The 23179-nt window shown below is 29.0% G+C and overlaps 3 protein-coding genes across 5 annotated transcripts in view; 1 reads left to right on the forward strand and 2 right to left on the reverse strand.

Annotated features, from left to right (window-relative positions):
* The window catches only part of LOC115233766, a 10525-nt gene extending 3278 nt beyond the window's left edge, over positions 1 to 7247 (reverse strand). Inside the window, exon 1 of the mRNA XM_029804336.1 lies at positions 6537 to 7247. Within this exon, the coding sequence (XP_029660196.1) occupies positions 6537 to 6644 (108 nt within the window). The 5' untranslated portion in view covers positions 6645 to 7247. The remainder of the gene's footprint in view (positions 1 to 6536) is intronic.
* Positions 7248 to 11309: 4062 nt separating this feature from the next.
* Positions 11310 to 23143, reverse strand: LOC115233939 (mini-chromosome maintenance complex-binding protein). 3 transcript variants are annotated; one of them, XR_003883854.1, is made up of 9 exons: positions 22953 to 23143; positions 22453 to 22727; positions 21745 to 22107; positions 21326 to 21651; positions 21075 to 21254; positions 20727 to 20970; positions 20485 to 20655; positions 20106 to 20354; positions 11310 to 12003 (listed from the first exon to the last, which is right to left on the reverse strand). XR_003883854.1 is itself a non-coding variant. In XM_029804596.1 (8 exons), the coding sequence occupies exons 1-8, from the start codon at positions 22957 to 22959 to the stop codon at positions 20160 to 20162; spliced, it is 1761 nt and encodes a 586-aa protein (XP_029660456.1). In that variant the 5' UTR covers positions 22960 to 23143; the 3' UTR covers positions 20094 to 20159. The 3 variants fall into 3 exon arrangements, 1 of the variants encoding a protein (XP_029660456.1); XR_003883855.1 differs by lacking the exon at positions 11310 to 12003 and adding an exon at positions 18424 to 18537; XM_029804596.1 differs by lacking the exon at positions 11310 to 12003 and having other exon boundaries at positions 20094 to 20354.
* LOC115233940 (UPF0605 protein GA14893-like) lies at positions 11997 to 19723 on the forward strand. The gene is made up of 5 exons (XM_029804597.1): positions 11997 to 12409; positions 16503 to 16578; positions 16773 to 16926; positions 17981 to 18205; positions 18436 to 19723. The coding sequence occupies exons 1-5, from the start codon at positions 12336 to 12338 to the stop codon at positions 18663 to 18665; spliced, it is 759 nt and encodes a 252-aa protein (XP_029660457.1). The 5' UTR covers positions 11997 to 12335; the 3' UTR covers positions 18666 to 19723.
* Positions 23144 to 23179: the final 36 nt, after the last annotated feature.

Consider the following 23179-nt stretch of genomic DNA (forward strand, 5'->3'; position numbering starts at 1 on the left):
ATATTATTTTATATATATATATACAATATTTTAACAATTATATTATTGCTAGCTTTCAAGAGGCATTATTTATCAATGTATAATAATGAATTATGAACCACAATTAACAAATCTTTGCTAAGAAAATTTTTCCATCATCATCATTGCTTTACAACTAGTCTTTTTTAATCGCGCGATCTGCCTTTCAAATCCGTCAACTTTCATCCAAATTCCGTTTAATATTCATCAGGGAATCACGATGAAGCGCAATCATCCTCGCTGTAACAACCGCATCTGCAAAATTCCGCGTTTTTCTTTCGTTGCTCGAAACACGAACGGTGAAAGCTGCAGCGATTCAAATATGAATTACGTTTGCGAAATTACTTTGACACGCGCGAGTAACAAGGCAGAAACGTAATTTTTCTAATCAACCGGTACCCTTCGTTTTTTTTCTTTTCTCCTGATCAGGATCGCGTAGCTTTTAAATACTATACGTTACAATGATATCTCTCAGTCAAGATACGGCGATCGACTTTGCTAGTTTGCCTTCCGATAAACCGGATCTTAAAAGATATCTTTCTAATCTTTCCATATGAATTCCATATCAATTAATTTAATACATAAAGGATTTAATTATATATTTGTGTAATAATTATTTCTGCAATTATTTTAAACTGTATTTATAAATATTACTCCAATATATTTAAATCAAAATTAAACAAAAGAATCTTGGTAGTAGATCCATAATGGCACTCTAACGATTGAGCAATTAATTCGTAAAAAAAATATGTATTTCTCATTTCTTCGTACAGACCTCCTCAAATTCATTATCTGACTAATTGATTAATAAAATATTGCGTTCGCGTGCATTTACTTTCAACGAGAATTGATTCATCCCGCATTATTCAATATAGAGTATAATAAAAGCTAAAAAGATGCCAGATATCACGTGTATGATTCACGCGCTCTTTTTCACGCACAAATATATCGAATCACGTGCTCGTATTGTCATATGTCACAATAGAAAACGTAGGTGGCCGATTAAGCCATATCTGTTTTCATCGGTAACTAATGCTTTCCTCCTTTTACACACACACACACACAAATATGATATATAATGATATTACGATCATATTACAACGACATAATACGATGGCTACACAATGTTTCTCAAATAGATCTATCGCTATCAATTTATTAAGCAATTTATATTAAGTGATTTAAGATTAATTATAATATCAAAAATTGTTTAATTAAACCAGTTTTTTATTTATTTTATGCATAATTTGTTATATAAGATATGAGAAAATATCTATTTATATCCTTATATCGTGATACAAAATTAATTATGCATTCTAAAAAATTCTTTATTTAGTTTTGCAGTTTAAAATTTTATATTTTCTAACCGTATGCTTACAAAACTGATTAATTATATATTATTAATTGTGTAAGTTTTTTACTATTAATAAAATCTTCTAATTTTTAATATAAAAAGATTTTAAAGCTTTAATTAAAATAAAATGTAAAGATTATTTATACTAGAATATTGTACAATATAAATTATCTAAAATTCTTAATAAATATATAGCTTTTTTTCTCTAGATACAATATTCATTGCTTCAAATTGCCTCCGCGTGTAGTTTCAACATCAAACGAATTTGTACTTCGATTTCGCCATCATATAGTTACATAATCCATATGTCTCAAACGACACGCGACGCATGAATTGATATAAGACAAACTGTGGTGTTTATTGCCTATAAATGTTTCTCATTTAATTTCACCTATCCTCGATAGAAACGCTCGTATTTATAAAGAGCCTCTTATTGATGCGTTACACGAGATAATAATAGAAGTATTGAAAATAGGAACGTCATCCACGATCGATTAATTGATGGTGTTATCGTCGTGCAAGTTCAAGAACAGATATTCAAAACTTGTTTGCTTGTTTATCTGTCCGAAATTCATTGATACACTGAATTTTATGTCAACCGTATGCAATGAATAAATGTTCTAATAAATGGTCTTTTGTTTCTGTTATTGATAGCTAATATTTTGCTTACCTAATTCTCTCTTAAAAATAATTAATAATTGATACTTTAAAATATGTAGAATGCATCGCGAAATCATGATATAACCGGCAAGAATATAATCCTTTTGGAAAAAATAAATCAAAAATGTATAAATTTTCATAACTTTGAAAATTAGGAAATTAATAACAATATTTATGCTTTTTTTAAGCTTGTATATCATCCACGACCTCGATTTATTTTTTTATGAGAATTCATCGTAATACAAATAAAATAACCTAAAATTAAAAAAAATAAAAATTAATGCTCTCGCAATCAATTAATTTCATATCTTACTCATCCATTCATACGTGGACGTTAACGCGCACGTACACGACATGCACACATACGTACACTGAGAAAAAAAAGTTGTTAACTTGACTAAATGCGTTCAACTAATTATTATTTCTTTAATTGAAATATTTAAGTATTTAAATTAAATACGACATATTAAATCTAACATGACGTATTTGACTTAAGTACTTAAATATTTCAATTAAAAAAATGATAATTAGTTGAACGCATTTAGTCAAGTTAACAACTTTTTTTTCTCAGTGTACACACACACAATGATGAACTTTAATCAAAAATTATCTCCAAATATTCCTAACTTATTAAGATCTTTTTCTTGATAAATAGATAAGAAAATAAATTATGGACTTAAGAAATGCAAATGATTTAATATATCAGCATTGATATAATCGGACATCCGAAAAATTAAATTGTAAGCGAGATTAGAATAATACGTGATATCTAAATACTAATTGGATCAACTGCGATTATAGAATGAATGAAACAACAGATAACGCGAAGTTTTGACGAAGGAGAATCCATACGAGAGTTCACCGTGCGATACATACATTGCGAAACTGACAACCAAGCTTACGCAATCTCACGTCACAAGTCAAAAAATGCCTTACGTGCACAGGGTATCCTAGACCTTCAGCCATATCTTTCTGTTAGAAATCTTTTTCCCTCTCGTATAAATTTGAAAACAACTGTTACAATCGTTCAATTTTTGTAACATTGCAGATATATTCCGCATTAAATTTATATCGCAAAGCATGATTCATAATAAGTATCATCATACCTATTATTATTACATCTATTCAATTTCTTATATTCCATGAATTGTGCTTTATACCTTATGAAATTTTTATTTCAGAACAAATATATCCATCAAATGTATAAGATGTAATAAAAATAATAATATATAACATTTGCATAAGGATTTTTTTACTATGGAAATACGATGTGAAAAAGTAATGTGGCAATATTATTATAATATGTCACTATTATTTAAGCCCGAACATTTTATACTAAATCAATAAACGTATTATAAAAATTGTATATTGCTTTTATTAATTAATATCGTAATTGCTCTGTTCTATCATAGTTACTGTACATTTCTTTAAATCACACATAAGTGATAAATATGAAGATCGAGGTCATAATGTTTGCAATAAAATTTATGAGATAAGTGCCGTATACCATTTGCAATTGGGCATTATGCGCATAACTGCTTTCGTCGCGATAAAAATAAACTCGTGACCAGCGTATATTTATCCGTAAGACATGTGATTCCGATCATCATCCGTCATTGACTATGCTTATTTAGCGTCTGCAAACAGTTTTACCGAGCATTTAGCGACGTTTAAAGAAAACCGGTTTGAGCGTAGTTAGATGACCTTTTATGGCAATGATTTCGCGAGAATCTAACTTTTTTGGAATTATATTTCATTTGCGAGCGTCAACAGACAAAAAACGATATACCTTGCTAAATACGCTTCTTGCATATTAAACTTCACAAGTATATATAGGTAACAAAATTTTATTTTTCACTCATTTCTTGAATAAGTTTCAAATAAATAAAATTTAAATTTTGAGATATTACGCAATCAAAAATTAATTCTTTACACGTCAAATTGTGTTTTATCGGTAATATTGATATAGAAAAGAACTTGTTTTTATTTGAAAACAACACACACAGAAAACAAGAGTTATGAAACGAAGAGGTATAAGAACCGCCATTAAAAAATTCATGGAAAAGTACACATCACAAAAGGGTAGCAAAAAGTGTTAAGACAAATTTGATCAATACTATAAAAAAAGATTTTATATATACAAGGTGTCAGTAAAAAAAGAGATTTCATAATATGTATTTATGCCATTAATGATATGAATTTGAGTTTTATTATTTTTCAAAAATTTAATTATACATTAAAATCTCAATATGACAAAATCTAAATTTACTTTAATAACAACAAATCAAAATATAATTATAATTAATATTTTAATAACTAATTTTTAACTCTCTTTGTGAAATCTCATATTTAAATAAAATCATATTATTGCTGTTGATTTTCTCTTTTTATAAGACCTAACAGAGACTTATGTATATCCACCAATATATTTAAACGGCACATTGAAATAGTAAAAAGAATTTATTCTTTTGTTATTATAACAAGGAATTATGCGTGTATACAGTCCTATTAAATATACACAACAAAAAAATTTTTTTCAGAAAAAAGCAAAATGTTCTGATTAAAACAATTAAAAAATAATAAAGTTTAAATCTTTAATCACAGAAGAGTTATATAACTTTCATAACTCCAAAATGGTCGCTCGTGGATTTATATATTAAATAGAATAATATGGTTTCACATTTCTTTAATTATTATCTGTCTCTTTCTCTCTCTCTCTTTTATTTTAATGAATAAAATTTTTTTTTTTTTTAATTGATAATACTAATTTTAAAAATTAATAACACGTATATTACAATTATAAAGATAACATTTTAAAAACTCGTAAGTGTAGATACTGATATCGTTTGGAGCTATAAAAGTTAAGGCGTTTATTTCGAAAGAACGACAAATTAAAAAAAAAATTTTTTTTAAGCTATTTTGTTATGTATCTCTCTCAATTAATAATTCTTTACTTTATTTTCCTAGTAGTTAGATAATGTGACAAGAATCCGTTTTCAAAATAAACACCTCGTACAAGCGGGAAGATCGCGCAAAGCTAGGCTGGCCAATTACTATAAGAATCGAGACAGAAGGATGATCAGATGTATCGCACTTTGCAAGACGATTGTGCCTGCTAGTTCGCCAGACCTGCGAAAAAATTACGTATGCAGTGCGGCACTCTTCCTCGATTTTCATCTTTTTGAGCAATGATTTCGATTGACGACTATCAATCACAAGTTTCGCGCGCAATGCATGCATTCTTTCGCGATTCTCAATCAACACGTCGATCCTTGATCTCAAATGATGTGTAAAATACGCGCATACACATTTTTCCTTAAATGCATAAGAAAACGTTATTTTCCATACTGGCATAAATTTTAATGTTTTTGCGCTAGTAATACGCGCGATACAATGCGCGAATGACGCATCAAGTGGTCGGCGCCAGCATTGTTAAAAGACACCGATTTTTGCAATCGCATCTTAAGGATGATGCATAAAGGCTGACAATTAGAATTTTTAGAAAACATTTCTGTTGTACACTTTTGTAAACCAAAAGTTGTTCTCCTTTATTATTCTTAATAAGTAGCTTAGTAAATAATGAAATATTTTAACAATAGAGAGAGACGCGCAATTACGTCGCTATGAATTGATCACGCTGTCAATATGAATAGTTCCTCTATATTTACATATTGAAACTCGCTATATTATATGTATTATTTTTCAAATTAGAATTGCCTCAGAAAAACGTGTTTAAAATTTTATATGTCAAAATATATAATTGCGCGTGAAAATTAATGTATATAAACATTCGATTTTTGGTAACTCAATATCGCTACGATATGCAACAGTTCGTATGATAAAAATGAAGAAATTAAACTCTTGCAAACATGACCATCATAATAAAAAAATCGTGCATAGCCTATACAAATTTGTCTCAACATCTTTCCTTTCTTTTCCCCTCCATCTTATTTTTTTTTCCTATTAATATATTTGTCATTTCATTTGCTTTATTATATATATCGAAATTCATATTATATATTTCTCTCTCTTTCTCTCTCGCATTTATTCTCTTAAATTCCATCTATAAAATATACTATGTGTCCGTTACATTATATATAGTATATGTTTTCATTTAAAGTTTGCAGAAAAAAATACTACATGTTACTCTAGAACAGTGCTTTTTAACTAATGCTCTACAGAATAATAGTGTTCTACAAATAATTTTTACATTTTTAGCAAATATATATATATTTCAGAAACAGAATTTTACTTGCTGTATTATATATTTAGTTATACATTTTAATATATTGATAAATTTTTATTTGTTTTTTATTTTACAAACATGAAAAAAGAATCATTTTAAAAACGTAAAGAAAGTATATAAGTTGTAAATATATACTTGTGTTTTTAATTTGAATCCATCAACATGATATCGACCAAGAGAGCATTATTCAGGTTATAAAAACATTGTCCTATAGCAGACACGTAATAAACACATCATCTTTTTCTATCATGAACTCACCTTTCTGCTACGGCAGGCCTGCGGATTCGAGCACTCGGATGAGCGCCGGCTGCGATTAGTCTTGTAAATGTCCCATTCGTTTTTCATCACGGGCATCATAAACGCCATCTCGTCTGCCGGTGTACGTACACTCTGTCCCTTTCGTCGATTCGACTCCTCGCGCTCACTATTCCCGCCTCTGTCTCACACGTCGTCGGCTCGAGCTACCCTCTTGTCTCTCTTTCTCACGCTTGTTCTCCTTATCGCTCTCGTAGCAGTTCTAGAAAGTTCAACACGCACGAGACACCTCGCCGCGTTAAAAAGAAATAATCCTCACTGTCTCAACAACTGTCGATACTTCTGTTGATGGTTTTCTTCGCGAGTTCTCGTTACGATCTAACTCGCCGCAAATTCTAATTTGCACGTCAATCTGCCAAAAAATCAATCGTTGATATCGTTTCGCGCGCTGGCGCCTTGACGTCGCGTTGATAACGTATCGCTCGATCCGTCGATCCGCTATGACAAATGACAATCGGGCTCGATGACAATCGCTGCGTCCGGCTGGCTAATGTCGGCTGGAAAACTGCATACACGTCGCGCTTTCACAAGTGCGTTTCTGAGATGCGCCCGCCTTGTTATATTTCGCTCGATATGTATTTTCCTTTAATTACGTCTTGTCGTCTTTTTGACAACTGTTCAGAACTCACGTCTGTTCGATGCGGCAGTTCGCTGCAGAATGAGCACGCCGGTCTACGTGTGAATAAGCGACGTTCTCGCGAACGGATGGAGGGGATAGGCGCGCACACTCATTGGCCGTCATTGAGGCGGGACACCTACGTCACGGGTTACCATTGATTTTTCAATGTTGATACACACAACAGCGTGACGTGTCGGATTGAAATTTTGGCGGCGCTCTATCGTATCGCGTAGGCGTACTGGAGTGTGTGCGGCGCAGATATAGATTTATTAAATGTCCGGGATCTGAATCCCCGGAGCCGATATATGCGAGAAGTGACGATTACCGACACTCCGAATACGCGTCTTTAAATTAGTCATTAATGATGAACTTTAATTTCTCTGAACCATTGCATAATTAACGTTCTTTAAGCTAAACATTTGCCGCATGATATTACTTTTTACTCTCTCTCTCTTTCTTCTTTATAAATTTTTAATATTAAATAAAAAATTTCTTACTAACAATAAGTAGATTTGTAAATATATATAAATTGTGTATGTGCCTATTCTATTTCAAAATTGAATTAAAAATACTATATATAAATGTTGTTCTTTATATTTTACTTGAGAATGATAGATAGAGAAAATAAAAATGCACTATTTATTAAAGCTGTAATTATACTCTTAAGGCATAATATTCGATGAAATGTTTTAATTTTTGATGTTAAACATGGCTGTAAAGAAGCTTTTTAAAATTTATCTATGTTAGGAAAAGGGCTCTGAATGTGTCAAATTGTTGTCGTGCGCATACATACACAACACACATACACACAAAATCCTGCATTAATCATTACTGAGATAAACAAATATTAACAATTTGAATAATGTAAATAGACAAAGAAGAAAAAACGTTTGTTAATATTTTAAAATAAAATTGTGTAAGATCTCTAAAACAGAAATCGATGGAAAGCGCGAAAAAAATAGTATAACAATTTACATTCTTAAAAACTGAAACTAAATTACATGAAATTGTTGAATGTATATATAAAACAACTAGCATGATTAGCAAAATTATACAGTGATTATAAAATTATGATGTGTAACATTTCAGAACGGAGATAAAATATAAATTAAATATATATATATGTGTTTAAATCAATAGCATAGAAAAGCGATATACTTATTAATAATATGTGATGAACAAACACGTAAGAATTTGGTTAGAGCAAGATGCACGAATTGTAATTTAACTCGTTAACAGTTATATAACAACACACACATTTTTTTAAATCTATATACATTTGAAATTAGGTTTAAAATTAATAAAATACAAATTACAATTAAATTTTTAGATAGATATTTCAAATATAAATACAATAAATATCACAGGAAATAAAAAATCGTGATAAATTAAAAGTAAGTTTTTACTTGTATAAACAGGAAGAGGATTATTTTTTCTTTTTTTTTTCCGAATGCAGCGCTCACGACAGTTTTATGTAATACTATACGTCAAAACTGTATTATTTAATATAGCCTGCAAAATATCCGGATATAATCTATTACAAATAAAGTGTAAAAAAAGATGATTAAAAGAATTTAAACAAACTCTTTTAAAGTAAATCATTATCAATCACCATGATCTTTTCTCGATTCAATGCAATATAAAAAAGCACGAATTTATTTAAGATCGATCTTGAGTGAAAAGCGAACCAGAAATACTTTATTGTTGTTGTAAATGCAAGATGGTTTATATAACACATGCATATGATTTTTTTAAGATATATATAACGATAATATTATAACAATACTATTACAATATTATACATACATTAGCTAATGACTTGCATCTCATTACAAGCCGCTGAAAAAATTAATTTTCCCAATTTAATGAATGTGAAACGTTCGAGAAGAGTATCCACCAATAACAAATTAATCATTGTAAAAGTATTTTTATACACTAGAAGTATATATTCATTCTAAAACATTTCATGTTCTAGTGATTAAAAATAAATCTTCTTATTATAAATTGATATATATATATATATAAATCTAATAATATTAAAAACACTTCATAATAAAAAAAACATGTTTATGCTTAAAATTTTTTAAGAAAACGCTTTGCAGACAATATCAATATCGCATAAAAGTGAATAATTACAAAAGACTAAAAATGTCATCCGGATTTTGCGATTCTGCGCTCATTTATATCTGGTGATTGAAAAAATTATTAAAATTACATCGAATTATGACGATTTGATATATTTGTGCGCATATATATATTTTGTTGCAAATCACAAATGATTTTATAGCCATTTGAAAATTCACCAAAACTTTAAAAAATATATTCCTTTGACAATATACATAAAACAAATCGGAAATCAATATTCCATGTACTCTTTCTTCCTGATACTACAACTAATTTATCGTGTATGTATATACTATACAGTATGCGCGAACACAATATTAGTAAAATATTAATAATAATAATAATAATAATAATAATATAAATAATATATGTAATATAAATCATCAGAAAAATTATTATCCAGCAAAATATTATCATATGTCGATCTCGCGACTTTATCAATCGTCAATACAATTCGCGCTATCGATCGTTGATAAGAACAAATGAGATACATTCAATAATACAAATTAATGTAATCGCGCGACATTTATGCATTGTGAATTTTATTAATTTATAATATTTTCAATGATTTGCTATTTTTCCAAATACAGCAAAGACATAATTTTTATTACATATATATGTATATATATAATAAAAATGATGATACTATATATATATACATATATACAATAATTCTTTAATAATTTATTTCTTTTATTTTTTAGGAAAATATATTTGCAACATTTGCGGGCGGAAAATATCATGATCTGATAATATATTAATACAAAAGAACAAACTTTTAATTTCTATGTTCGTACTGCAAACATTACGTAACGATTTTTAAAAGAGAATTATATTGCTGTTATAATCTAGCAATGAGCCCTCTCTTAAATGGGGCATGAAAAAGACACTTATTCGAAGAATGAAATTGCTTATGTAGATCTTAAAAAACATAATAAATATCAAATACTTAAATTAATTATTAAAAATGGTATAATAAATTCCAGCACACATTTTCTCGTTTTATGAAAATTATAGTATAAAACAATTTACATTGTCTACCATAAAAAATTGTAATGAGATAGAGAAAGAGTCATTATTTATTCTGTTACAAAATGTTCCTAAAATTTCAATATATAAATATATTTTATCTTTATTTCTTAGAAAAAATATATCTATATAAGAGGAAACTAATGATAATTTTTTTTACGAATTGTAGAATCCGTCAGAGCGTATAACATACGTATTTTCTTATTCTCATAACGTTATTTCTTATCTCTGAATGAAAGATCTTTTTATCATATAATAAGTATATTGTTTACATTAATTCTCTTTTTAATAAATTTTATTATTGCAACTCGCCATATCATTAGTGAATTATAAAAAGATTATAAGAACTGTAAAAATTGTATAAAGCAGTCTCATGATATTTATACTCGCTGAGACATGGCTTCTGTGAGAAATGAGTGCATGAGATGCATTCAACCCCTCTATATCGATTTTTCCCCAAGGCAAAGTTACTCCAGAGACCGTCGCTTGCTACTTAAGTGTTTCCTAGTTACCGATGCAACGCAAAAGAAACGAGAAAGCGTGCGCGCCTTTTTAGTAAACTAAACAATAGTCGCGATCCTGAATTGAGAATGTAAAAGGAGAATAATGAGTGCAAAAAGAATAGAGAAGATTCGCGTGATAGATCTCAAAGATCTCGATGGCAGACTTTCGCTACCTTCGTTTTCTTAGTAAGTAAAATTCAATAATTACTATTTGAATATATAATCGTATCTTACTGCACTCAATGTCAAATATATATATATTATCAAAGGGAGAGATAGAGAGAGAGAGAGAGAGAGAGAGAGAGAGAGAGAGCGCACCTATTAATGTTTATAATATTTTACTTATAAAATTATAAAATTATAAATCATAAAAAAAAGCTTTTTAATTTTTTTATTGATTGTTTAGAAGAAATATATATATATGATTATTGTAAAAATTGCTACCATAGAGAGCTTGAGAAATTTTATGACCATGAGCCACTACACCGACAATGAGGACTTGACAATTAATGCCAACTAACGAGTTTTTAATTTGCTCACTATATTACAATTAGTGTTCAAAAAACGTATCCATTGCTAAACTACCACGTTAAATATACAAATAACATACAAAAATAATATTCTCATAAATACAGTGCAGCATTATTCTAAACTATTATATCGAGTCGACACAGACGACAATAAAGGACTAACAACCGGTAACGTGAATCTGAGTCGCGGTTATCGAAGCCTGAACCATTCCGCACGATTAAACAATACGGATGCGCTAACACGTTCCTATGACGAACCTCTTAAGAGAGGTCCGCGCGAACTCCGCACGTGGAACTGGAGGGGATCCTCTACCTTTAGTAGGACATAGCTCGGATTATGTGTCTTCGGGCCGGCTATGTGCAGTCTTGTTTCACTGACGCCACATGCGGCCACGTGCAGCGAGTTGCACGTTGCACGAACGCCGTCGAAATCGACACATCGAATTGTCGATCGATCTTCTCAGCTTCCAGTAAATCAAGTGGTAGTTGATCGCTTCTAATAGTTGATCATCTTTGGCATATTGTTCGACGGAGTCTTCGGAAATAAGCCACATGGATACAGTTTTGATGATCTCTCGGAGTTCTCGGAGGGATAACAATTCTAGCTATAAGAGAGAAGAAAGAGTTATCCGATCGGGATCGATACTAATCAATGACGAATCTGGTGAGGTCGATTTCATTCAATAGTTATTGATTGTTGTAAACTGCAACTAATCTAGCAGATAAAAAATGGGTTTTTGCTGAATATAATGAATGAATAAGACATTGTGGAAGATAAAAGAATTTATACTAATATTCCGGTAAAGATGCATATTTAATCAACGAAAAAGAGAAGAAAAGGAGGAAAACATGAAGAGAAGATCAGGAATCTCGACGAGTGTCAGTGCATTGTAACTTGTTTACTATTATACAGTGATAAAGATCTATAACGAAGAAAATGGTGTTTGACCCGATCTGCGAAGAGCAGAGAAAACAATTCTTTCGGCAGAACTATGGAGCTCATTTACCTGGGTAAGTGCAAGTTTTTCGTAAATTTTTTTAGAGCGATCAATGTTTCTTTCTGATTAATTAATTCATACAAAAAGAAAATTGTTCGTTATTAACTTGTTTACATTTATTATGGAATTATTAACGTTCTTCTGACAAAATGCACGTATGTATCTTATAAATTTATTTTATATATCGATATTAAAAAAATATAAAAAATATTTTTGGTAAATACAAAAGATATTAAAGATTTAATCAAAAACGTAAAATTAAATTAAAAAGTTTAAAAATTAATGGGTTGTTTATATGTATACATACTTATATAAAAAAGAAAAAATTGACAATGCAATATTACTCTCTCAAATAATAGAACTTTATAATTTCACTGTTAGAATTAGTTCAATGATTATAAGAATCTAATTGAATTTACAGTTTTGTCATCTTATTACTAAATGTTTCATTAGCATCATTCATTGTTGCGTAATGCATGCAATGCATAGCGTTTCAAGGATCTTGCAACTCAACTGCAGATATATACGATATGTATAACAATCTTTAATTGACCATCTAAAGATTTGTTAAATATATGAGTAAATATCAACTTTTTCTTTTATCTTCTTTACTTTTTTTTGTATATTATATTTATAACAAATAAATGTATCATATAATATATAAAATATATATAGATAGAATATTTAATAGTTACATGTTATATTTCTTAGTTATATTTTATAATGTGTGCTTTCTCAATTGATCCAATAAAACATTCATATGAATTTGGATTTTATAAAACTACAAAGAAAAACAAATAATTCCTATTTTTATTAGTAGCTACGACAATGAAAATAATTAATTAGCAAATATTCATAAAAAACGACAAGTTAATATTGAAATATTTAAAAATACATAACTTAAAGAATTAGAGTAATACAAATTTTTATTTTAATTTTTATTTATCACAGTAAAAGTCTCAAAAGTTCGTCGTAATTTTCTTTTTAATTTTCTCTGATATTCCGTGATTGCTCAAGTTTACTAACTTTTTTTTTATTTTGCGTAGAATCCTTTTTTGCGTATCAATAATAATATCGAAAATTGAATTTTTTTCAAATGATTGAATTTTACTGGCCTAAATTTCTAAATAAACGATAAAACGCATTTAGATTTTATAAACTTGGTAAAAACATAGAAAGCATGAAATTGATTCTACAATAAAATCTCTGATTGAAGGATTTTTAAAGATACTTGTTCTGCACGAGATTAAATTCGAGTTTTTCTCTTCGCAAGCAGCGATTTCAAGCGATCTGTTTCGATCCGATCTTGAACCGAATAGAAACCGCAAAAACGGTGTCTAAACTACTAATAAATTTCCGAAGTCGCCGGGCCGTGACATCAGTATTATCATGTCGTATACAATATCAAACGATCATCAAATTTAAATCTGAGTGACATTAAAAGCTTAAATAAAAATGAATCACAAAGCAATATATAATGTCTTGCCAAAGTATCTATTAATTAAAATTATTAAAACAAGATATTCTTTTACATATATATGAGTAGTACATATACGTACAATATATGTACAAAGTATGACCTTCGATATTCAATGTACAACAATTAAGATTTCGGGTATATCAACACATTAAGAAGAGCCATTTTAATACATAATGTATGTGCGCCAAATGCATTATGCATTTGCAATATTTACCGATTGCACCGACATTGAGTGAGAAAATCGAAGTAGCCGGCATGTTTCGTTTCAGAGATTAGATCGGATTTAAATTAGCCGGACGGGACTCCCGGAAACATGCATTCCCACAATATTGACCTCGAAATCGCACATGAACGAAAGCGCTGGTACCGTGCTTGGTACCGTTCCAATTTACACCCTCACGTCCACGCGAACCTATATCACACGCAAAACTACCCTCGTTTATGGTGGATCACCTCGGACTATTTGTCGTGATTTATTCTAGTTCTGACATATTGATCCGAATAAGAAAAGATGCGCGTCGAAGACGATAACTTTATGGATAACCCGAAAAAAGCGTTGTCTGAAAAAAAGAAACCTTCAGTTATTTAAGTTAGATTTCTGCTGATTTTCTCGTTATGATGAAAATAGATACCAAGAAATGATTGATAGCATGTCAATGAATGATCATGGGCTTTGTTCTTTTCCTTTTCGTAAAAAAAAATCAAATTCTTATATATTTGCATTTCACAAATAAAATATCTAAGAAGTATCAATCCAGCTTTTAATGAGTTTTGAACCGATCTTATTAATTTATACTTAATTAAAATATCAGGTCATTAGCAAATCTTAAATTATAAAAAAGATGAAGATGTCTTTTTCATAAATAAAACATTTCTATGTAAAGATGTAATAGTAAAAAAAAATCAAATTCTTATATATTTGCATTTCACAAATAAAATATCTAAGAAGTATCAATCATGATTTTAATGAATTTTGAACCGATCTTATAAATTAAAATATCAGGTCATTAGCAAATCTTAAATTATAAAAAAGATGAAGATGTCTTTTTCATAAATAAAACATTTCTATGTAAAGAGATGTAATAACAAATAAATAACTTGGCCACTCTTAAATTCAGAGAAATCTGACAGAAATCTATTGCACGATCTTTTCTTCACGTTTCCCTGACACTGATCTTGCGATATGCTAAGATGGTGCAACGACCTAGATATACGATTTATGTATATCTCAAAGCAGAACTGAGACACACATGACAACCGAGCAGGAGTAGGTACTTTCGACGATGTATATCGCTGGTTATTCCACCGTGACCGTTACAAAATGAAGGCTCGATTTACTGGGTCACCGGTAGTTCGCTTTTATGGTTCTGCGATTACTTTATTTAGGGATTGGCCGTGATATACCATTCTCTCAGATACATTTAAAATAATGTTTACAATCAATGAGAGCAAATCAATTAGTGAATGCTGAAAACGTTATTCCGAATTTCGAATTAGTTCATAAATCAATGTATAAATTTAAAAATTTTTTTAAAACAATAAATAAAAAATATTGTTTTAAAAAATGATATGCAAATTGTCTCATAACTTACTCCTTATCTTAATCATAGATTTATTGTCCAATTTAGGATCAATTTTTCTAAATCGCTCTATTTTAATATTTATAATACACACGCTTAATACATGCTTAATATAAAAGTTACAAATACTTTATATAAAGCAAATATACACATCTCATTCTGCCTCTATACAAAAAAATAAAATTCTTATTCTGAATAAACTCAAAATTGTTAACTTACAGAGTTTAAAAGCTTTTACATAGTTTTATTTCTAAGATATCCGTTTTTTTTTATTTTATGATAATAAAGTGGGGGAGAGGCGGCAGCTGAACAAGAATAAATATGCTTTGCGTGTGTAAATTTTGCATTTTCTCTCGCAAATGTTATACTTCATAATAGTCTGCATCTTTGCACAGTAGCGATATAACTGCGAATATAAATCTAACAAAAAGACACGCTTTATTAGACAGAGTCTAATAAAGCGTGTCTATAACGTGTGCGTGTTAGTAACAGATCGCAATTTTGCACGCTACATTATGTACTTTAATCATGGAAAAGTAGACTAGAAACTGATCAAAGAATCTTCTAGTATATTAGTTGACTTTTTCTTACATATATCTAACATATATCTTAATATAGTCGCATATTTAAAAAATTTCAGGAATTAGATACACGCGTTTTATATAACAAGAATATTTACAATAAGTTTGCATAATAAATCATATATTATCTCAGCATATTTTTTATATCTTTTTTATTATGGAAAATTAAAAACTGCAAATATAAAGTAAAAAAATCAACTATTAACACAGTTAATCTATTATAGTCATGCTGGCATAAAGATTATATTGAATGAAATAATGAAACAGTAAAGAGAGAGAGAAAGAGAGAGAGAAAGAGAGAGAGTAGTATATCATAATACAAAATTAGATATACATAAACACAATTGTGTATTTTAAAAATTGATTAAAGTTTTTACATTTTTATTGAAAAATCAATATGTAAAGTCTTATTAATAAAATTATGTGCTTTATCTTTACTATAAACTGTATTATGTATACTTTTAGATACACGGGTCATTGTCCTACACTCAAATTTCGCGTTGGAAAGAGATTCGGAGCGAATACGGAAGAAATAATGAAGGTAAAAGTATCTTTAAAAGCATCGAAAAAGATTATAATAGAAACTATATAACTTGTAACAAATTGCATAAAAAAGAAAGACGTATATATTCACAGAAAAACATAAATAAGGATGATTGTGCAATAATTACAAAAAAACCTCGTATCAAATTATGCGTTTAAAGATTTAATTTTATATTATATGTTGTTAAACAGGAATTATTAGAAAAGAAAGTCCTCAAGACTGGACCATATAAGCCAAATTCTGGTAGAGAAAATGAGTTATCGAGTCCTCAGGTTAAAGAAATTAAAAGAGACTGGAACAACGAGGCCAGATTGTACAAAGCTCCGTACATCCTAGGATATACTGGTAATAGAAAAAATAATAAATGTATATATTACCTGCAAATATTACTTTAAAAGATGTTAAAATATTGAAATGAATCCATATAATTTTATTTAGCATTAATAAAAAATTCTAAGCTTTAAAAAGAAAAAATCCAAAAAACTTGCTTTGTTAATTATTTCTTTGTTGACTTTACTTTAGTACAAGAATCAATTTATATAAAAATCATAATTATTAAAATATTAAAAATTATAAGAAAAGTTTAAAAACTTGCTACATATCGATGATCGCGAAAAGTCGATGTCAAGTTAATAAAAAAATTTATGATTAAAAAAATAAAGTAGCGCACGTACACACATACACACATACTTATAAATTCTCTTTCATCGCTTCAGAATACCAATGTAAAATGAAATCGTTTTGGCACGACCTTCAGTGTTAGTGAAGCATTTAACCGACCAACCTAAATTGTTTGTAATTAACAGTTTGCAAATTGCATCGCACGCATAGCGAGCAAAACTTTAACTATATATATATGTGTATATCCTCGATTCGCTGAGAATATGATATAAAATACGATCTTCAATCCTGAACGTTTCAATGGCATAAAATTTCCATTTCATAATTTTTTTTATTAATTAATATTAAATATAATTACTAAAATGTGTAAAACTCTATATAGCTTTATTTTACGACATGTAGAATAGCGAAAGATTTATAACATTTATATAGAATATAAAAAATAAAAAAATGAAAATAATGCTTGTTTTACTTTTGATTAATTTCGCTTTTATGATCGACGAAGCAGCAAAATATTGTTTTTTGACATAATCAATATAAAATTCATCCAACATATAAATCGTTTGAGAAAAAAATCACGTAATATATGAATAAAAGCCACATTCTAAAATTATCTTAAAAATTTATAAAGAACCTAATTTTTGTGTTTTGTTTACATGTACATGTAAAAAAATGTAGCTCTCTTTACCTCTAAAGTTTAAAAGGATTTATTATTTCGCATTCTCTCTCTCTTGTTCAATGCGAATTATGTTTGATATTGTGTTGATTTGTCACACAGGATATATTCCTGGTTTCAACAACATATATGGTTTACCCTTTATGAAAGCCGTGGAAATCGGTGCCAAAGAATGGCACGAAGCACAAATGAAACTGAGAGCACAGCGTGATGCAATGAGGGCTCACGTCGAGCGAACAGATCCGAGAAATCTTCTGTCTCGAGCGAGAGCAGATAACGTGGACATCGAGATTGATCACGGTTATGACAAAGACAGAAGAAGCTTTGGTATTTGCGCTTGTTACGCTTCCTTTAGTTGCTTTTCAATCATTTCCAGCTCAATGTAGTAGAGTATGTCAAATTGACAATTGTTACTATTGCATTATTCTAAATGCATATTTAATTAATTTTCAAATGGCCAAAATAAATAAGTTTTATGCCAATAAATTACTGACATTACTATTTTAATATTATTATTATTCTTATTATTCTTCTTATTATTATTATTGTTATTATAGATTATCATATTTCTCCGGAAAGACCACCAATCGTCGGTTATACGGGCCACATTCCAGGAGCGAAAGGGGAAGTCGCGCTTTCCAAGAGATACGCTCAAGCCGCTAAAAAAGGATTAGAAGGTGTTCAAAGAGAACGCGAAGAGAGGCACCACAAGATTAAAGACATGCACGCTGTGCAAAGAGTCCTCGATAATGCATATCTCGACGAAACAGGACATACACGTGCATAAAATAATACAGAAACGTTCTGTTAACTATAGCATACAAAAAGGAATAAAAAAATATATTTAGACCTTACAAAAGAGAGAAAAAAAAGAAAAATTGAAAAAATAGCTAAAAAGAACAGAGTTTATATTTCTAAACATCTATATAAAAATCACAAAATTTTCCAATGCAGACTAAAATTGTGACATTCGAAACTCACGTTTCGATTAATATAAACATTTTGTGCCTTGTTCTTTGACAGTATCGCGAATCGAAATGTGTAAATGTGAGAAAATAATCGCGGTTCTTTTATATAATATATCATATTAGTGAATAATTGCAAAATTATTTATATCCAAATAAAAAATGCTTTTGATAATTGTAAAGATAATTTTTAGTGTTCCAATGTATCTTGAATGAGAAGTAGTGAGAGATTTTGCTACATTTTCTACTTTTCGGACACAAATATTTTTGCGACTATTCAGATATATAAGAACAAAAATGGTATACAATTACTATCAAAATGAATAAAAAATGTACATACCTGTGAAAGATAATAGATTCACTTACCAATGTTCGAAAAATATATATTGTTGGTTTAATATATTTTTGACAAAATAGATTATTATAGAAGTATTTTTTTTTTACTATATACCTATTATAGATATTATCTCTATTATATATATTAAAATGTCCTATTATAAGACATGAAAGATTTATATAAATATATAAGATAGATCTTTAGATCATACAAGAGGAGTTTTCCTCTTATAGTTACTCTTCAAAAAAAAAATGACAATCGAGAAAAATTATTCCTTAACTTATTGTTTATACTTGCATGGCAACTACATAGATTATTTGTGCCATATCTTAATATTTAATCCATGTAATCACAGAAATAAATTTATCAATGTAAAACGAAATATACAAAGCTATTTCAAATGCTTTGAACTTCCAATATTTATTAAGGCTAATGCCTTCTGCATCTTTTGCATATATATATGTATATATATATATATACACATGCATTTGATCATATTAATACAAACATATCTGATATAAAACATATTTAATATTAAACATATTTGATATAGAAAAGGAATAAAATTTTTGGAAATATTTCTACTGGAAATATCTTCAAAGAAACCAATAAAGATTATTGATATGCTAGTTCCATTTCGGATAAATATAACCTGACATTCTGAACTTCAGGATTCGCGAAATGGATTATAGCCGATATATAAACAATATTCCAAATCACATGAAAGAGAGATTAGTAAAGTTTTATATACTAAAATATAACAATGTGATTTATATGTGTAAATAACAGTTAAGTCCTAAACTTCTTTCCTGTTTTATAGAGTAATCAATAGTAGAAAAATGTAAAATAATATGTAGCCTTTTAATGTGAGTACTAAAATAAAATAATTTCAAAAATACATATATGAAACAAAATAAATACTTGCGTTGTATGATCCAGTTGGAATTATATCAATATAACTGCTTCCTCCTAGAGTTTATTATCTTCTACACTGCGGCAACCTGCTCATTCTCTCCATTTCCAATTGTACAGTTTTCTTCCAGCATTCTATATTTAGTGCCGTTTGTCCATAAGATAAGGACATCAATCTAGCAAAAACCATTAATGAGTGCAAATTATCTGCACTTATATTCTTATTCACGCTTCGCATCTCGACAAAATCGTCTTGGATGATCTAAAATAGATATAAAAAGAAAAAAACATAATCAAGCATATATAAAAGAAAAATCAAATATAGAAACTCATAAAACAAAGTAAACATAGATATTCATGTCAAAAATTAATAAAAATATATGATTACATACTTTCGTAATTTCTTCGTTAAAAACAAAATCTGTATGTCTAAAGACTTCCAAGTATTGACGAATATTTGCCAATCGAGTCTCATTGTTTAAATACTGATGTGCAGCTTCAATTACCTGACTATATACATTTTCTGATTCTGCATCAACATTTAGAATAACTTGCACAGGACACTATAAGAAAACATTTCATAGATTAATATTCACAGTTAAAAAGCAATTTATTTTATGAGATAAATACTTACAGGAATAAACGATTTTACATCAGAAAAAATCAAAATTGGGATGTCTGTTTCGTATTCCATTGTATAATATTTGAAATCATATGTCAGTTTTTGAAACATAAGTAGATCGGAAAGAGTTTTATAGTTCTGCTTGCCAGTGATACTTAGTTCACCAGTGGTTAAACCTGTCTCATCTAACACAAGATGTGTATTATTGCTTAATTGAAGAATACCACTTGTCAATCTGTTGCATTCATAATCTTTTCTAAAAAAAATAATGTTAAAATGTAACCTTATTCACTGACATGTACACTTCACTGAAAATGTAAACTTATTCACTGACATGTACATTTAATAAAACAAACTTACTTTGGAATTAAAGCTAATTCATTCAAATTTTCCAAAGTCACCTCCAAAAAGTGACTTTTCTTTACAAGTAATGTTAAAAAGTTATAAAATTCTTTTGGAAATGTCTTGAGTCTACTGGCTGGAAAATTCGTTATATTCAGTGGAAATGCACCAAGACAAAAATAATCTCTTCTCATATATCTAAAAACATTCCAAAAAATAAAATAACATGGAAACTTAACATTAAAAAGAATATTAAAATACACACATACATTGTAGAGAGCAAGTGGCATATTAAATAATCTGCAGCTAAATGATCTCCAAATAATAATTGACTCAATATTATATGTAAATCACCCCTGATGAGTTGCGCTTTTGATATGATTTCTGGAGCATTTATAATTTCAGATTTTGTGAGCTCAATCAGCTTTATTGCATGTAACCGAGGTACCAAAGAAGCCGGGGGATTATGAGTATAGACTTCAGCTTCATTCATCTCATCCTCCAAACAATTATTTGTATTTAATGTTGGATCCAATGATATAAAACCTATTATATCAATAACCTGATTCAGTTTTAAAGTTGTCCCATCATAAATCTGGAAAAAAAGGAATTAAAAAAGTTTAAAGTTTAAAAAATATATAAAATATGTAAATATTTTAAAACACTTTGCATAATTGATATAATTTACCTTTACTATGCAAGTTTTTCCTTCATCCATCGGGATAGGAAAATTTAATATGTGCTCTTCTGATAATATATTCTGATCTTTGGAATGACCACTGCTCATGTTTATATCACTATTATCTGTCAAAATCTTTTCTTTCTTTGTAACAGGTCCTGAGCAATCCATTTTTTCTAAATCAGTATCATCCAGACTTCTTTTACTCATATTGTCATTGCGTATCGTTGAATTAAATTTCTGTACATTTGCTTCTATATATTTGCTCTGTTCTTTCGCCCATTTATTTAAGCCAGGTATAGACATTACAATGTAAGTTTGTCTTTCCGAGTGTTCATTCTTGTTAGAATCAAAAGATATTTCTTCATGTGACTGTAGACAAAATGAAAGTTAATAAATGTTGCTACAAAAACATTTTATAAAGTTTCTAAAAGATCTCTATAAAAGAATCTCTTAAAGATATCTATATATAAAGATCTTTATATATAGAAGAATCTCTTAAATATCTTTATAGAAATGTATGCAGTATTATACACAAGATAAGCTATCCTTGTAGCATCCTGTACCTGAACTGCATATTATTTTTGATCTAGACTCTAGGTCATATCCATTACTCATATAAGAATAGGGATAATACAATGATAATCTCTATAGAGTCATGTATATATAAAGCTATTCTAAATACACTTAGAGATAAAACTAAATGAGGCATGTTACCAAACATCGAGCTGCGTCTGCGTACATTCCACATCTAATATCACTCTCCCCAGTCTTTGTATTCTTCACCTCATATTGTTTAAAGAAATATTCAGGGTCATACATATCCTGGACCATCCCTCGAAATCTAACCAACTGTTTATCTGCGATATTATGTAGTTGGACATTGTTTAATAAAGGTATTTCTCTCAATACATCCGGATTTTCTAAAATTTGCTGACAGGATAACTGATTTGTGACATAATACTCTGTTGTCCAATTTCTTACTTCAATCGCTACAACATAAGAAATTAAAATAATGAAAGAAAAAAGCCACATAACCTTATATAATATAAAATTATATTCTAGGTGCACCCTATGTGTCTTTTCCGACCTCTTTTTTTTCCACAGTCTAAATATACACTTGTTTCGATTAAAATATTAAAGGTGCATAAAGAATTCAGCATATAGACCATAATTCATTGAATAAATACATACATACAAAATGCAGAAATACGTACATGTCATTTTGAAAACACGTATTATCTTGATATATCATTAACAACTAGACCAGAAAATTAAAAATCTTCGTGCAAAATAAAATAATTTTCACGTATTTTCGATTTTTCGATCGATATTATGTGGTAAGATTTGGCGGCAAAACATTCGCATAAACGACAAATACTATGAATAGAGAGAAGCCTGAGAGGGGCCACGCCATGCAGAAATATTATAGATTTATAAATGT

The sequence above is a fragment of the Formica exsecta genome, unplaced genomic scaffold, assembly GCF_003651465.1.
Source record: "Formica exsecta isolate Colony F162 unplaced genomic scaffold, ASM365146v1 scaffold191, whole genome shotgun sequence".
In the NCBI taxonomy this organism is placed as follows: Eukaryota; Metazoa; Arthropoda; class Insecta; order Hymenoptera; family Formicidae; genus Formica; species Formica exsecta.

What these genes read in the sequence shown, in the direction of transcription:
- LOC115233940 (XM_029804597.1), top strand. Translation starts at nt 12,336, where the DNA reads ATGGTGTTTGACCCGATCTGCGAAGAGCAGAGAAAACAATTCTTTCGG. An exon ending in ATACGGAAGAAATAATGAAG is followed by an intron (nt 16,579 to 16,772) that starts GTAAAAGTATCT and finishes GTTGTTAAACAG; the next exon opens with GAATTATTAGAAAAGAAAGT. An exon ending in GTACATCCTAGGATATACTG is followed by an intron (nt 16,927 to 17,980) that starts GTAATAGAAAAA and finishes TTTGTCACACAG; the next exon opens with GATATATTCCTGGTTTCAAC.
- LOC115233939 (XM_029804596.1), bottom strand. An exon ending in GAAAAACTTGCATAGTAAAG is followed by an intron (nt 21,652 to 21,744) that starts GTAAATTATATC and finishes CTTTTTTTCCAG; the next exon opens with ATTTATGATGGGACAACTTT. An exon ending in TTAACGAAGAAATTACGAAA is followed by an intron (nt 20,355 to 20,484) that starts GTATGTAATCAT and finishes TATCTATTTTAG; the next exon opens with ATCATCCAAGACGATTTTGT.